This window comes from Rhea pennata, chromosome 1 (genome assembly GCF_028389875.1).
Source record: "Rhea pennata isolate bPtePen1 chromosome 1, bPtePen1.pri, whole genome shotgun sequence".
NCBI lineage: Eukaryota > Metazoa > Chordata > Aves > Rheiformes > Rheidae > Rhea > Rhea pennata.
In genome coordinates, this window is record NC_084663.1 from 165,453,763 (window position 1) to 165,471,463 (window position 17,701).

Genomic DNA, 17,701 nt, shown 5'->3' on the forward strand with positions numbered 1-17,701 from the left:
ATAGTGAAGGAAAGAGAAATGCTAATGTGCATATAAAAATAGGTGCTACAATAAAATATTTTTTTTTATATTTCATCAATAAGTTATTTTCACTAACCAGTTACGGATCATATATCTCTGCACTCTTTAATGATTTGTCCACATCTACGGTGATCCTTTTAAAGATCATAATATATTTTTTTTTAATTCAAAAGTCCAGAAAGCATACAAACACATCCTTAAAAAAAGGAAACTTTGTATTAAAGTCGGGGTGTGCTAATCTCTCCATAAAAGCCATTTAGACTCACCCATGGCTAAAAGGGGAAAATGTGCGCTGTACTCTTCAACCAGAAAGAAAATAAAATTAAACAATATCTGTCCAAACAAAAGTGACCATGACTTTTGTACTTGTAACCTGAACATTATGACCTGACAAGACCCTCCTGCTGCCTTCCCCAAGCACACACCGGCACACACAAAATGCAGGTGGTGTGCCCAGTTTACACAATAGGTGGTTTCCTACTTACAAAAACAGGGGGAAAAAAAGGAGGGAGAAAAAGAAAGAAAGTGAAGAAAAGAAACAGCACACCCTTTCTGAATCATTCCCCGAAGCTGAAAAATCCTGTGCCAAGGCACTTCACCCTACAACAAAACGAATTAAAGGGTGGGGGGGAAGGGGAGGGCGGAGGTCAGCACTTATGTTTCTTTGTTTTGCGTGTGGTTGTTAAATACAAATACTCTATAGAGAAGGAGCTGCTGGAGTTGTTGGGGAGGGTGGAGAGGGGTGTTTCTCAGAACTGGCTGAAAGTGGTCTGTTTTTCCAGCACTTCGAGGTAGTCCGGCTCTGCGTTTAGTTTTGCTTTTAGTTCCAGGTACTCGTTCCTGCTGGGCTCTACATAGACAGTACTCGGGGGGTTGTAGAGCACCGTCTCCCGGAGCCGGCCGTCTCCCGGCCCCGGGTGCAAATACTGGTGGGGACGCCTAAGGTCATAGTTAGGGGAGTAGGTGTAGGCAGCGGGGAGCTTGGGGTAGTCGGGGAGGGTAGAGCCGGGGGTGCCCAGCGTGGAGGAGGAGGAGTGTTTGTCGGGCTCCAAAATGCCCCTGTAAAAGCGATCGGCGTCTTGCACCGGGGAGAGCAGCTCCTCCCGGGGCTCGATGGTGCTCACGCTGTACGCGGGGCTGCGCAGGGGCGCATCCTCCCCGACGGGCGGCGGCGGTGGCGGCGGCGGCGACGGCCCCCCCGCGGGCTGCAGGGGGTGGCTGCTGTAGGTGACCTTGAGCTCGTGGAGGTCTTTGTAATCCTCGCCCGCGTTGCCCTCCCGGGAGCGGTAGATGGGGTTTTTGCACATGTGGCCCAGGGGGTGCGGGATGTACTCGTACACGTGGCCGCCGGGGGTCTTTACTTTGGGCAGCGCCGCCCCGCCGCTGCCGCCGCCCCGGTGCTGCTGGTGCTGCTGGTGGTGCGGGTGGTGGTGGTGGTGGTGGTGGGCGCCGCCGCTGTAGACGCTGTACTGCATGTTGAAGGAGCTCACGTCGGAGTTGTTGGCGCTGGCGTGGTCGCCCTGGCCCTTCTTGCGCCGCTTCATCACGAGCACGAAGAGCCCCGCCGCCACGAAGACGGACATGATGAAGACCAGCAGCAGGCTGAGGATGAGCACCGAGAGCGGCACGGAGGAGCCGCTGCCGCCGCCCGCGGGCGCCGCGCCGCCCGCCGCCGCCGTGCCGTTGAGGCGCACGGTGGAGGAGGAGGGGGTGGTGCGGGCCGGCAGCGGGCCGGAGGACGGCGTGGGCGTGGAGACGACGATATCCGAGTAGTCGGGGCACAGCAGCTCCGCCCGCACCGCCCGCATGTCGCTCTGGGCGAACTTCTTGGGGGACTCGCAGATGACCTGGTCCACTAGGACGCCAGTGTTGAGCTGCTCCAGCCACAGCTTCATGCCCACCACATCGCAGGTGCAGTCCCAGGGGTTCTCGTGCAGGTCGATCTGCAGCAAAGATTTCAGCTGGTCCAATACCCCGCTCACCGGCAGGTAGGAGAAGTGGTTGCTGCGCAGGCTCAGCCTGAGGAGAGACAGACCGGAAAAAACGTTCCCGGGCAAAGATCTCAGCAGATTGTTGTTCAAAAACAAGAGCTGGAGGTTGGGAACGGGTTCAAAGGTGCCCGTCTCTATCTCCCGGATAACATTGTACTGCAGGAAGAGGTACTGCAGGCTCTGCAGCCCGTAGAACAGCTCTGGACTCAGCTTCTCAATCCGGTTCCCATTCAGGTACAGTCTTCGCAAATTAGTTAAATCCCCAAAAGCCCGATCCTGAATAACTGAGATACGATTATTGCCCAGATGCAGCAAATCTAGCCCGGTGGCATCCACAAAATCTGCTCTGCGCACCAGAGCAATGTAGTTTTCTGTGAGATACATCTTCTTAGGATTATAGGGTTTGGGCTGCAGCTCAGAAATGCTCTCAATCTTCCTCTCCTGACAGTTGACGTTGAGGCCCAGGTCAGAAATCTGCAAGTTACAAGTGCAGGCAGTGGGGCACTCCAAAGGCACCGGAGATTTGGTCTGGTAGGCAATGCTGGGGCCGTAGTTGCTGTATCCCAGGTCTTTTGAGGGCAGGCGGGAGGTGGGGCGCACCCTAGTCTTGTTGGGCTGGCGGGTCCCCTTCGGGGGCTTCAAAGGGGATTTGTAAACAGCTGAAGAAGAAGTGGCCACAGAGTTCACCGAAGCCGGTGTGGTGTGGAAATACCCTGTGGTGCTCAGCGGTGTCTGCGGTCTCATTTCATAATCTGAAATGAGTCTCCTGGGGCAAAGCTCCTGCTTGGAGACTTCATCTAAATCTCGACCGTGTAAGCGGAAAGGGGTTTCGCAAACCACATCTCCCACCAGAGCAGAGTAGGAGATACTGTCCAGCCAATCTTTTAGAGCAATTAACTCGCAAGAGCAGTTCCAGGGGTTTTCCTCCAGCTGCAGCTCCACCACTTTATCCATGTGCTGCAAAAGGCCCACATAGGGCAACAGCTTCAGCCGGTTACCCCTCAGGTCCAAGTGAGTTAAGGGCACAAAACGGAAAAGGTTGTTGGGCAAACTGGAGAGGAGATTATCATTGAGAATCAGCACCTGCAGCAAATGCAGTTTGCTGAAGGCACTGGGTTCAATGATGCTAATATAATTATAATCAACTTGTAGATATTCCAAACTCTCTAGCCCAAGGAAAGTGTCATCCCGTAAAAGTTCCAGCTTGTTGTTGTTCAGGTGCAGCCTCCTTAAACCTCTCAGACCATGAAAGGCCCCTGTTTCAATGTCTTGTATGTCGTTGCTCCCTAGGTGCAAAATTGAAGCCCCAGTGTAATTGACAAACTGGTTAGGATACAGCCTGTTCAAAAGGTTCCCTGACAACAAGAGGTGGTAGACAGGGAACCTTGGTGGACTGATCTCAAAAAGGCTGATGATCCCTCTGTTTTCACAGCTCACTGTTAAGATACCGTCCTTCTCTTCACAAGGACACGCATTATCACAGATTTCCCCATAATACTCGATGCTTTCTGCCCACGAAAGGACTAGCGATGTTAAAGCAAACGTGATCGTCTGCAGCATCCAGATATGCATTTTTTTGTTGAGGTCCTGTTCCAAAGTTACTGTAGAGCAGCAAGCGTACATTTTATTTCCTGTATGGGCAAGAAGAAAAAAGAAAGCGGTATAATAGCATAACACTGTAAAATTTAAAACTGACACGAAGTTTATATATATCTTTAGTGGAGTAGAGATTGGATTGTTAATCAAACAAAGAAAACTCCCGTCACTTTTAATTCCCACACTTCTGAAAACTGGATGACATGCATTGATTAAAAGGTTGATGGGCAACTTCTAGTGAGTTAAATGCCTGTGGTGTTTAAAAAGGTGAGGCCACAATAGAAACTGTTCTGGTTCTATTCATATGTGGTACATTTCTATGTTTCATTGGATTTCTTTTTCACGACTAGCCCCATAAATATACATAAAATGGCTGTCAGTTCAGTTTCACGGTTCTAATTTAAGAGAAAAGAAGCACCATTTTACGAGGTTTCCCACCTCCCCTATTACCCAGCTCCCTCTTCCCTTCAGAACCTCCTCAGTGAACAGCGCACTTAAGGTCTTCCCTATTTTTACACAGCTGAAGTGCTACCTTGATTTTTAACCACTGATGGAAATGCCATAGTAGGAATATAAAGAAAAATGCTCAGTGCTGAAAACTGCAGTTTAATTCAATAGAAAGCATACTGACAGATTCTCCAAATCATCACTTTTATATATATATATAAAATATATATATATATGCATATACAAAGGACACATGCATATAGGCACACCCCCCCACACACACACATACGCTGTAGAGGACTTTTGTGGTGGAATTCTTCAGTAATGAAACTAAATACATCCACCTCCTACTTCAATACACTTAATAGCTCTATTCAGTGAGAGAAATTTTTTATCTTTATACAAGTAAATTATCTTAATTGATTTTACGATTCCCAGAATGAGTTATGTACAATGTAACTCACTATCAAGCAGAGGTCTTCAGTTATTATACACACATATACACACACAGGCACACACACTGTCACACTTAAAGGGAATGTTTTAACCACTCACCCAAAATTTGTGAAAAATGTAAAACATGTGGATCATCTTCGCAGTCTCAGCCATATCTGACATACCGTTTATTCCCAACGTTCTGTAAAACTAGCCTCGTAGAAGTGGAGAGATCTAAATAGGTCTCATGGAAATATCTCATTGCCAACACTCCAAGCATCAGAGTTACCGATTATAAGCAGCGATGGCTGTCAGTGCTCTTCATCCTTTAGGGGAGAAGACACCCAGGCTGATTAAAAGCCAAGGGGGATGGGAGAAAACCCCACCATTGACCTACGTCAGTATTTTAATACCCGAATTTCATCTAGCCAGAAACAAATCCAATTTCTATTCCTTCTTGCAGTCTTTCTGACTCCTTGTGGTTTTCTTCTACTTCTACTAGTCTAAAAGCAACGTGAATAAGGAAAATATATGCATTGTGTGTGTCAGTAAGGGAAGACTAATAAATCATCCAGGCTTAAATTCTGGACTCCTGGAGCAGGCTTGCATTTTCTATCATCCACCTCAGAGCCCCAATCCTCATGCCACAACTCTGGTTTGGAGGAACGCATCCTAAAAAACGGTAAGTCTCAGTACTGCAAGACATCTCCTGTGGCATCAGGTTCAAGGCTGCAAATCTAGCACTTGCAGCAAAGGCAGTCATGCAGCAAGAAATCGGAAGTCTCGGCGAATCTCTAATTCTGACCAGACGTCAACTAGATCGGAATTACTCAAAGCAAAAGGCTTCACTGCATAAAGGCAGCAGAAATCTTACTCAGAGGCATGTATCTAGCATATTCTTTCTCAGCTCGATCAGATCCATTCATCCATTAACCGACTGGTCTTCGGAAGAAAAAAAAAAAGCCATTGAAAACCTGCCCGGTCAGTGTTAAACTCCCAGGCATTTGACAACTTTAATTCAATTATGGTTAGTAAGGGAGAAAAATACAACCACCCCTCCCTCCTCCTTTCTCTGAAAAAAGGGGGGGGATGGGAGATATAGAGAAAATAAAGTTGTAGCTGGCTATATGCAAGGTTGCAATCCCGCCCTGGAAACCCCTCTGTGATGACTGTGTGCTGCCGTTCGCCAGCTCCCTTCAGAGGTTCATAAGATGGGGGGGAGGGGGCGGAAGGAGGGGGGGAAAGGGGAGATGCGGAGCGGGGTTGCATTGGGATTTTTCTCGTGTGTGTGTGTGTGTGTGTGTGTGTGCGCTTTTTTTTTTCCCCCCAAAGAGTTCAACCCTTAGATTACCGCACTGCATATCCGGCTCGAAGCAGCATTCAGTACCGCCGACAGCAGCAGCAAGCAAGCAGCCCCAGCCGGACACTGCCACCCAACTGAGCAGCACCCAGAGTTGGGAGAAATGGCTTTCCAAGCGGGGGGGAGGTGCGGGGGAGGGGTTGGGGGCTGGAAAGCAACAGCAAGGAAAAGACCCGGCGGGGAAGGGGCGGGGGGGGGGGGAAGGAAAGAAGGAGGGAAAGAAAAGAGAGAAGGAGAGCGCGAGTAAAGTCAACCCCGGTACTTACTTCGCCCGAAATCTCCAGGGCCCCGGCATGGTGGCAGCCCGCGCAGCTGCCTGCTCGGTGCGCGGAGGAGGGAAAGGAGGCGAGTATTGCAGCTGGGGAGGCTCGGCGAGCAACGCGCACGGACGGCACCCCGCACGCAGGCGGCGCCGAGACACCAGCACTCGCACAGGGACGCGCACACACGCACACGCACACACACACACACACACACACGCACACGCACACACACACGGAGCCCCGCGCGCCCCGGCAGCCGCGGGCGCGAGCGCCCCGCACGGCGGCGCGCGCCCGCGCGGCGGCGGCGGTGGCGGGGGGGGCGGAGGGCGACGCGCGCTGCCCACGGGCGGGGAGCTTGGCGGGGGGCGAGGGGAGCTGCGCGGGGCGGAGGGGCGCGGGAGGGGTGTGTGTGTTTGGGGGGGAAGGGGGCAGCCCCAGAGGGGTGGAGCGGGCGCTGGGGCGCGGGGCGGCTGCCCGGTCGGTGCCGCCGGCTGCGAGCGCGGCGCTGGCTCGGCCCCGCACGGCGCCACACGCGCGCACATGCCGCTGCAGCCGCACACGCGCACCCCGCGCGGCTGTACTCACACTTTCCGCGGCACGGGTCAACTTTCTCCGCGCTCAGCAGCCGTCGCCGCCGGCCGCCGCCCCGCGCCCCCTCCCCTTCAGGCCGGGCCCCCGCCGCCGCCGCCAACGGCCGCCGCCAACGGCCGCCAACGGCCGGGGCGCCGCGCCGCGGCCCGGCGCGGGGAGCCGCGCGGCGGCGGAGCCGGGCGCTGCCTCCGCCCGCCGCGGCCGCTGACCATGGCCGCGCGGGCGGCGGGGAGCGGGCGCCGGCGGCGGAGCCGGGGCGCCGGCGGCCGCCGCTGCCTCCTCCGGCGCCGCCGCCCGCTGCTGCCGCTGCCGCCTCCGACTGACGCGGCGGAGCCTCGGCGGCCGCGCCGGGCTGGGCGGCTGCGGCTGCCGGGAACGGGGGCTCCGATGCGGGCCTCCGCTAGCGCGGGAACGGCGGGGCGGTGGCGCTCCCCCTCCGCGGCCCCCGAGCAGCGGGGCAGGGCGGGAGCGGCGGGCCGAGGAGCGGGGGGGGCGCCGCGGCCTCCCCCCCCGGGGGGGGCCCGAACCCGGTGGCGGCGCCCCCCGCGCCCTTCGCGCGGCGGCCGAGCCGGGCCGCCGCCGCCGCTGCGGCGCCTGCCGCCGCCGCCAGGTGTCGCCGCGGGCGGCGGCGCGGAGCTGTGCGGAGCTGTACGGTGCGGTGCGGAGCGGTGCGGAGCGGCCCCAGCTGCCTTCCCCACTGCTGCCGGCCCGGCACCCGCGGCTGTGGGCTTTCGCGAAGGGAACGTGGAGCGCCTTTTCCGTGAGCAGCTGGCTGCTGCCGAGTGGAGGCCGTGGCGGTCTTCAAGTTGAGCTTTAGGTTTTTGCTCCTGCTGAGATAAGGCGTTTGGATGATCCAAAAAAAAAAAAAAAAAAAAAAAAAAAAAAAAAAAAAAAAAAAAAGAAAGAAAAAGTATATTTACTTGCATACTTGCAAATTTGTATATTTTAAAGTTATGTGCTCTGCACATGTTTGTATATGATCAAAGGGCGTTATGCGTATGTGAACAGAGTATCTCATGCACGGAGCACAAGTTGAAATCCAGCTTTCAGTGAAATGCAATGCTAAGGCACAGTTATGCTTTCATAGGTTTTCATGTGCAAGTCTAATCATAAAAGAGTGCAGAAGACCCTACATGTGATGTGTAAATGTCTTCAGCAGACCTCTGTCAACTTGTATGCTAACACCCCAGGGTGCTAAGCCCAGGAACAGTTGTAAAGAATCACCTTCTGTTTAATGATCAGGCTTCCCCGAAGGTATGTTCTTCTTTTTGCAGGTGTAAAAGGAGTACCACGCTCAAATGCTCTTTCCTGGGGCCTGAAATAAGCAAGAACTGTTATCTGAATGAGATACAACTTTGCTGTGTGAACCAGAACACTTGCTCGTTTAGATACTAGCAGATAGTGTGCCTGACCTTGCAGAAGGTTTTAGAAAGTTTCTCAGGGGAACAAAGTATCTACTTTTATTATTAAAGTGTCTCTGAAATTCCTCTTTTGATGCAAAACCAATTGATTGGTTTTAGAAAGTTTAGAAAGGTTTTAGACTGAGCTCTAAGATACCTCTTCTAGTCAGGAGAACACAAAAGCAGTCTTGGCACATTTTTATTGATATTATTTAAAATATTTCTGATATCCCTTATGAAATATATGATAGGTGAAATAAAAATAATTCATTGATATTAATTACAGATGTTTTACATAAGTTTCTTATGATTACATCATTTTTGAAGAATGTGTTTGCTCTGAATTCATAATTTTGTTTTGAATATATGAGATTTTATGTATACATACTTGCATTTTTAAGCCCTGTCAGATTTATGTGTTTGGCACTTGTCTGTGTTTCTGTGTTTTTCTCTGTCACAAACATACAGACACACACACACACACACAGAGAGAAATATTATTTTGTTCATATAAAAAAGGACCATTTTAAATAACCTGAGCAACTTAACTCTTTCAGTGAAACCATTTTGGAAGTGCTGATGTTTCATAAACCTGAAATAGTGTTAAAATTATGATGTAAAAAGTGAATATTGCACATACGTTACATTTTAATTATTCTAGTCCTGTGATAATGAGATATTAAAATGTGTAATGAATAGAAAATCTGATTTCTTACTTTTAACTTGCTAGGCTGCTAGATTATTTTGGTAGCACACATGAGGTTTAAATAGTTATTAGTGTAGAAATATCGTGTTACTATTCCATTCATTCTGATTCTAATTAACGTAATATTTTTATTAAAGAATCTGTACTTAAAGTTCTGCAGAGTTTTGCAGAATATTTATTTCAATATGCATGAATTGCATGAGAAGGCACAGCTCTGTATTCCTTTCTCAGATCTGCTATTTGAATGGAGACTACATAGTCTGAAAGTATTGCTTTCAGTGGAAAGTTATATCTGACTATCTGAATTGAAATTGTGATTATAATCCTGAGAGTGAGAAAATCAAACAATTAATGTTGCCAAATTTATGGGGGACAAAGTGGTCTTTATTGCCATCACAGTGAGGTGCCTTTTGCTAATTTAGCTTTCACTTACTCTTCAGTGAACTCTTCAGTGAACCAAGAGATCCTTAAAAAAAAAAAACTTTAAACTGAAAAGCTCTGGGGGAGAGTTGGGAACAACTTGTTTAATCTTCATAAGAAATACAAATAAAGATGGGGAAAATGAATGAGGATGGAACTACAGGGAAGACAGGTAAACCAAAGGACATGTCAAGGACCTAGTTTATTCATATACCAGCTATAACTGTAATATGTCTGTCCTCTTTCTATGCTGATTCATTTAATAAGAGTAACAGGAACTACTGATCTAGAACAAGGAATCAGATATTACAGGGAAAAAGAAACATGATGGCACCGATATCATAGGTAGAATATATGGCAAATGAAGGATACATTTTGTTTAGGAAAGACAGAAAAAAGATGATAGAATAATTGCGTATTAATACACCAAAGACTATTAAGAAATACAGACTGTTGAGCAGTAGTGCAATAACTAAATTAAATTTGATGGCAAGGATGAAATAGAGTCTATTTGAATGAAAATTATTGTGAAAAGAATAGGAAAAAAGCTTCATGGGGACAGCATCTATTATGAATCTCCTGGTAGAGAGTTGATATAGCTAGCAATCCTTACAAATACTGCGGCGGAAAAAAAAAAAAAAAAAAGAAAAAAGAAAAAAAAAGAAAGAAAGAATAGAAATTGTGTGATTATACACATTATTTGTGTGATTATCCACAGGCAAATATCAGAAAAAAAAAGGAAAAAAAAAACATTTCAACTGATAAAATTCAGGACCATATGAATTTGGTCAAGACAGAAGATAGTTTCTTTTATGAAATAGACACTGAGCCAACAAGAGATAATGATATCTTATGCTTAGTTCTGGTGGGAAATAGAATCTGCTGGAAACACTGATGATAAAAAATAATCTTAGATCTTGTGATTTTGAGCTTAAGTTCATATTAAATTACAAGATAGAAAAATGCAGCTCTATGGCTACAGTCCAGTATTTTAGAAAGACAAACTCTGAGGAAAAAGAAAAGATTATTGAGTGAGTGAGTACCAATGAATTCAGAGAAGACATAGTATTACTTCAAGTAAAGAATATAAAAAGTATTTGATGTTTACATTTCAAGCAAGTGGAAAAAAATAGAAATGAAGAAGAATTCTCTGAAGAAAAAAAAAGCCTTAAACAGGTTGTTAAGAATAATCACAGAACCTATAAAGAATGAGGAAAAAAAAAGATATTGATTAGAAGGAGAAATCATCATCAATGATTAGAAGGTATAAAAACAATTTGAGAATGGTCAGAAACCTTGTTAAACTGAAATTTCCACAGCAGATTGAAACATAATAAAAAGATCTTAAACCCCATGAATAAAATGGGAACATAAGAGTAAGTAGGACGCTGCTTATTAAAGACAGGGTGGACATTAAGAATAATCTAGGAATGGACTAAATAATAAATGGATATGTTGCCTCTGTTTTTGGTAAGACTGTGAGTTTTGATATGTAATGAAAGAGGATAGGACAGTAGAAATCACACAATCAGCTTATCTGGAACCATGTGGGAAAAGTGTTTTGCCCAGATGGTCTCTATCCTAGAGGACTGGAAGGATCGACATGTGCAATTGCAAATCCAGAAGAAAAGACTTAAAATGTATGAACTCAGGAAGATAAATACAAGAATTATAAAATTTCTAAGGAACTTAATAAAGGAGACACTTGATAACATTGAGAGAGGAATATTTGAATGGATGGAAATCACTCTCAGAGTTTCTTGCTGACCCATTTGGAGGCTAGTCCTGTGTAATATACTTATTAGTGATCTCAAGGTATGAGTTAAGTTGGTCTGGATAAATATGTGTACGTACGTGTGTGTGTTTGTCCATCCAGAAATGCACATATATATACACACAAATAAATATACGATATAAGTACAATGCAAAATATAAGCATTCAGTATTTTAATATTGAATTATTATTACTTAATTATTATCTTCATTATTTTAACGTTTCAATATTTATAAATTTTATGTATATTTATATATAAAATGTATATTTGGTCTGGGCAGATGGGAATGAAGTGAAATAACACAAACTGCAAGGTCATGAAAGAAAACTTTTACTATACACTGAGATGAATCAATTTTAAATAAAACTATAAAAATCTGAAAGTGCTGGTCAATCAGAAAATGACTGTGAGTTCCCATTATAATTCAAGTAAAGTTATCATGGAAAAAGAGTAATGTGATTCTATGCCATAGTAGGCAGCAGTAGTAGTAGTAGAAGGCAGTCTTAATAGGTGGGAAGGCACTAATACAATCGTACAGGACTAAAGTGTGCATGCTTTTTCATAACTTCTTGTATTGTTCTTGGTTCTGGCCATACAGTCAAAGAAGATCTTAAAATGGAATTTAAAGATCAGAAGGAAAGTAGAATAATTAGGGAATGGAAAATGTATCTTCAGAAGAGAGATTAATAAGAAAAAAAAAGACAGAAAGTCTAGACTTGGCATACTTAGCCAAATAGATGTTGAAAGGATATGTGATTCCTTACAAATGCATTTTGAATTAAATACTAAAAAGAGACAAAAAATGTTTGAACTAAACAGTGATGCTGGCATACCATCAAACGCTTTTGTATTGATTATATATAAACTTTGCCTAGGAATGAGTAGGTATTTAATGACCATGTGAAAAGTGAGATACTGGAAAAGTCTTCCAAATAGGTAATCAGGCCAACAATCCAAAATTATTTGAAGAAGGAACTTGAAAAGCTCATAGAAAATGTAGTATGACTGGAGGGGATAGTGACTAGAGGAAAATTACATTTGTGCTGAGTTGGGAAGAAACGGGCTTTTTGACAGAGATGGAGTATGAATATTTTACATTTATACTGTATTCTCTGCCTCAGGGTTTACTTTAGGCTTGGAGGTCAGGAAGGATGGTTTTCCCCTCATTGTCTAGCTTGGCTCCTATATTTTGTTCGTTTCTTTCATCCTGGTGTCTTCTATTCTCCTTTGTAATGTGGGACATTTTAATTCCTAGAATATCCTGCAAACTTTTTAATATATATATTTTAAAAATGCATTTCCTCCTATTGCAGAGGCCTGGCTAGAGCATTAGCAGTGCCCTTGTTTCCCCACATTTTCTTCATTTTTCTCCAAGGAACATTAGAGATGTGGCTTTTGGTCTTTTACTACAGGACTTAAGATTTTACTTCAGTGTTGGGAAGTGTATAGTACCATCTGGAGCAAATATTCTGTGGACTATTTTTTAAATAAATATCTTGTATACGATTTCCCACAAATGTGGAGGATATAAAAATCCAGACAGTCCCTTTCACCTCTGTCTTCTTATGTTGTTTGATACTATTTCTTACAAAAATCATGTTCAACTCAGTTCTATTCTCCCAAAGTTAATAGCTAAGCTTACAGTAGTTTCAAGAGGATGTGTATTAAGTGAAGTATAGGAACAGAGCTCTCTAAAATTTCCTAAACTATTCTGTCTTTATACCTTAGATCTGACTTTTCCTCTCTCTTATCTTCTTGCAATACTTATGGTTATCACATAATTAAACTGGTATTAAATCAAATATGTCTAACATTTGCTATCTAAATCTATCCATAATAACTGAAATAAAAGGATTTTGTTTTCAGATGGATCTGAACTCTTCTTCTGGGGTAGCTTTTTAGTTTTTCCTGTTGAAGAGTTAGAATATGAATAATACACAGGTTTATTCATATTTCTGCACCTAGGGATAACCCTAAGGTACAAGTTTATTAGGTTTTACTTATGCTTTAATTTTCTTCCAGTACATGAAACATTTAACAGGAGAAACTCACAGAGTATTGCCAAGCATCTTCTGTCCTAATGGTTAAAACACTCACTCAAACGAGCTGGGTTCAAATTCTTGCTCCAGAGGAGTTAGTGGAAATTTGGATATGGTGAGTATCCTGTCCACCAAACATAGCGACCGCTCTGCCTCGTCCCCGATGTCCTTGGGGAATTTAGGCATCTCTTGAGATTTTCTATCAAATTGGGCCTTCCAGGCAAAACAACCGGGAGAAGCCTGGGATTGAAAATCAGTGATTATGTGTGAATTAAACTCCCAAGCTGCTCAGCAGTAATAGCACTAATATGATTTCCCAATGCTTAGGAAGAAATATAAGGGCCTAGTTAAATTCATTGGCATTAAAATATACAGCAATAATGTATGTTCTTGAGGCATATGAAGGTTCTCAGCAGGAGCTACAACAGTCTCTCTGATTTCTGAGCTGACTCTAGGCACTTCACAGGATAGCTAGGAGCATATATCTCTTTGCAAACTTAGACCTATGTGACTATATTTGGATATAGGTGCTTAGCTGTAGATTTAAAAATGTGAATATTTTTTCCTGAGAATAATCAGTTCTGTTTTCTTTCTTTTTTTTTCTTTTTTTTTTTTTCCCCTGGGGGGGAGGGAGGGAGGAAGTGGTATTTAAGACAATCTATGTGCACACACAGTAATTTCTATAAATTAAAAAGCTAAAACTAAACCCCCAAACTCATTTCTAAAAGTCAAATCCAGTTGTATGGATTTTAACATTGTGTGCTTAAACATGTGCTTACAAAATAGAAACAGAATGTGTGTTAGTTTCCCATATTTATATACACATATTTGCTTAATAATATAGACTATGGTGATTATTAATGAGATAATTTTGTCTTTACTTAAAATAAATGCAAAATTTATTTACATAGTAATTTAAAAATCAGTCTATTATTTATTCTGTATAATATGTGCTATAACTATGCTATGTTGCATTAGAAGAGAGCAAGGAATGTTTCTTTTGATTTTTTTTTTAGAAGACTCATTCTAATAAACGAGCAGAAGCCTTACACTGAATACAGGTTACATGTTCTGAGTATTCAGCACGATGATGATCCGGATTTCATACCACTTGGTGCCTCCTCCATTTCTGCTGGCTGGGAAGTTATCATCAGTTACTGCCACTAGGTGTCCCTATATGCACCTGTGCAGGAAACTGCTTAATGAAAATATTAACTAAAGAACAAAAAGGGAAATTGAGCAGGAGGAGTGGAAAACATGAGAGTAAACTTTCTTCATAAGTTTTAGAGTTTTGTTTGACACCTGTCTTGTGCATTACCTAAGAGAACATAGTAATAGATTCATGCTGTGCAGTCAGATTTCAAAATGAACTTTTTAAAAGCTTGGATATTAGTTCAAACTTTCTCATATTGCATAGTTATACGCTCAGCTGGAGAGAAAAGAAAAGCTCTCAGAAACGTGTCACTTAAAGTTTTCTATTTGGTAATTATGTTGTAATATATTAAAAAATACATGTATTTATTGATACGGTTTCATATAAAACATTTCAAATGGTGAAATCTTTTAATTAATTATACATGTCTAAGAGAGTGGGCGAACTGTATGTATAGGGTGACTAGTTGGTTGTAGAAATTAGCTAGTCTCTACAATATCCTGATATATGGGATATATTAGAAATTAAAGGCCTTTGGTGGATTGTACAGCCATCTGACCCTTACATTAGCTGGCTAGTAATATAAAATATTTTCACTTATATGGTAACTGTTTTCATGGTCAAGTTGTTACTAAACACAATGTAAACAGTTTATTGGTAAGTCAGTTTTTACACAATCAAACTCTGCTGTCGTTATGACATAAAAGCGCTGTGAAAGTTATACTTATCCATTATGATAAGCAAAATACTTGAAGAGTCACCTTAGAGAATTAAAAATATTTTCCTGTAATAACAAAAGGCAGCATGTAGAACACCAACAGCTGTATTATACTGATATTGTCTGAAAAGTAGAACCAGGAGTTCTCGGGTACCACCTTTACTTTTTCAAAACATAAGCCTTACTTTAAAAAATAAGCTTTCATCCTTCTCAATATTATGCAAAACTTGGCTACAGAAAAGCTGCTTTCCTGAATCTGCAGTCAGTAATCTCAAAACTGTAATTCTGAACCTATTTGTTTTGGCCCTATAGAGAACAGTAATTCAACTTTCGGAAATATTGACATCATTAAATATTTCCCTGATGGTCAATTGTATCAGACATAGTCTAAGAATATGGAATTAGTGAAAGAGGTTTTATTTTAAAGGCATTTACTAACTCAGCATTATTTTATTGGGATGTCTTTATTGGTTTTAAGATGACCAGTATCTTGGTGTAAAATTTGAGTCCATGATCTTGTAAAAAGGCAAGATTTTCACAAGTCCACTGTGCTGTTAACTCACATGAATTGAAGAACACACAGACAAATTGTGGTTTGTTATTCTTACTTATCTTTGTTTACCTTACATTACTGGTTCTCCTTTTGATGTAAACTGACTGCCGAAAGTCAAAGTGAAAACAAGTGTCAGATCAGATCTGAGAATCTGGCACTGGCTTTGGATTTTCACTTAAATATTTTAAGTTAAGTTAAATTTTAGAAAGTCCTACCACTGACTCCTCCAATCTATCTAGTCAATTGACAAGACTGAATGCTGGCAGATCAAGCAAGATGAAAGAGAAATTTATTGTAAAACTGGAAACCCTTCCTAAAGATACCATGACATGGTTCCGTATTCTTTAAACCATAGGGTGAGAGCAAGTTCACTTGAGCTTCTTTATTGATTAAAGTTTAGATAGTACTGCATGAAAAGAGAAAAAGGATTGGCTTTTTATTTCTCTAGTCTGTTAACTTATTAATTACTGAAACTAGTAATCAGTTTAAAATTTAAATATATTAGGCAATAGAAGCAAGAAAATTGCTGCTTTACTGGTCAAAAGGAGGAAACAACATGATTTTTGTGCAAGGAATTTTAAGCACTATTACATTCCAGTGGAAAACACAAATAACAATCTATTTGTCTTTGCTATCAGTAAAAAAACCCTGAATAATACCAGTTCTTTCTGTATCATTTATTAGTTGGAAGTGAAAAATGTTAGTGATATATGTATTAAAAGCTTCTATATTACCTATATCCTATATATAAAGTATATAGATATCTGGCAAGATGTTATACTAAATAAAAAGAAAAAAATTGTCATCATAAGTATGTGATATACCTTAGTCAGAGATACCAAAATGCCTTGGAAACATTATTTAAATATTTCAAGCTATACTGTGCTCTGCACCCTTTCACATACTCTATAAAAGAGAAATAGAATTATAGATAATCCTTAGAGAAAAAATTGCTGATGAGCAATTTAGCTCTGCATAGAAGTGGTATGGAATTTATGTTTTAATGTAATTTCAGCTCTAGATTTTTATGCATGTCAATGTGGAATGTGAACAACCTACAAAGGCTTAAGCAGGAGACTACATGGGCTTTTACTATGTTTATCACTATTACAGAAACACTGAGAAGTTGTAGCTGGCATTTGGATTACATTCCATTACACATCTCTAGTCAGAGAGTAGTGATACATAAAATTTTACAGTCTATGCCTTAAAAAAAAATCAGTGGAAGTCAGGGAACCAATCCTATTGAAATCTCATGGTAACTGAATATTGTGAAGTTACTTAACACTACTTGGAAATTTGCAGTCAAAGTAGAAAAGGCTGATAAAGGAGGAGTGAAAGAAAATGTCATCCCCAGTCTTCATCTGAGGAAGTGAAGCAAAATGAGATCAGTTAACTGAAAGGTTGCATATGGAATAAGAAATGCTTTACTGAATGAATTCAATTCATTTCTCAGAACTCCTTCTCCAATATCTCAACCAAAAAATGAATCCAGCTCTTAATATAGTAAAATATGGGAAATGCTTAGCTTCCTTTTACATCTCACTTCAATCCATTTTTTAACCTAAGCATATTGATGAAATTAATGGCACAGAGAAGCTTAATAAATAGTAATATCAGTACCTAAATCATGAAGCCTGTCTTGCCTAAGATAACATTAAGAAGCCTACATCAGTTCTATAAGCTTCAAGCTTCGTTAGAAAGCTGTCTTCCATTGCAAAATATTACCTACTTCTAAAATACATCTGTTCAATTCTAAGTTGTTTTCTATTTATTCTATATGATATTCTATATTCTATATATTTCTATTTTTATGTTTATATATTTTTCTATTAAGCTGTTTTATTAGCTTTATATAATATATCATACTTTTAAAAGGCAGGTAAGTACCAAGTTTTGAAATAATCTTAGTAATTTTAGGCAACTACACATGATGTTTAAATTAAGGCCAATTCATCTTAATTACTGTCCTATAGATAATGAAGTGAGATGACCATCTCCAAAGGTTGATTCTACACAGATGACCTGAGCTCTGCTCTAGGTGGATGTCCCTCTGTCCTGATTGCAGGGCCACTGTGCATTTATCCTTGGTGCCATATTTGATACCTAAAATCAAATAGGCTTGGTATGTGCTTTGCAGATAGTTAGTGAATATATTAAATACACAAATAAATACATATAACCCTAAAAATATTTGGATATATTTGTGCTTTAAGTCATCTGTAGTCTTATT

General features: G+C 42.2%; 1 protein-coding gene across 1 annotated transcript; it reads right to left on the reverse strand.

The window, feature by feature from the left end:
* Nucleotides 1-770: 770 nt before the first annotated feature.
* Nucleotides 771-3,635, reverse strand: SLITRK5 (SLIT and NTRK like family member 5). The gene has a single exon (XM_062575930.1). It carries the CDS (start codon nucleotides 3,633-3,635, stop codon nucleotides 771-773), a length of 2,865 nt encoding a protein of 954 aa, XP_062431914.1.
* Nucleotides 3,636-17,701: the final 14,066 nt, after the last annotated feature.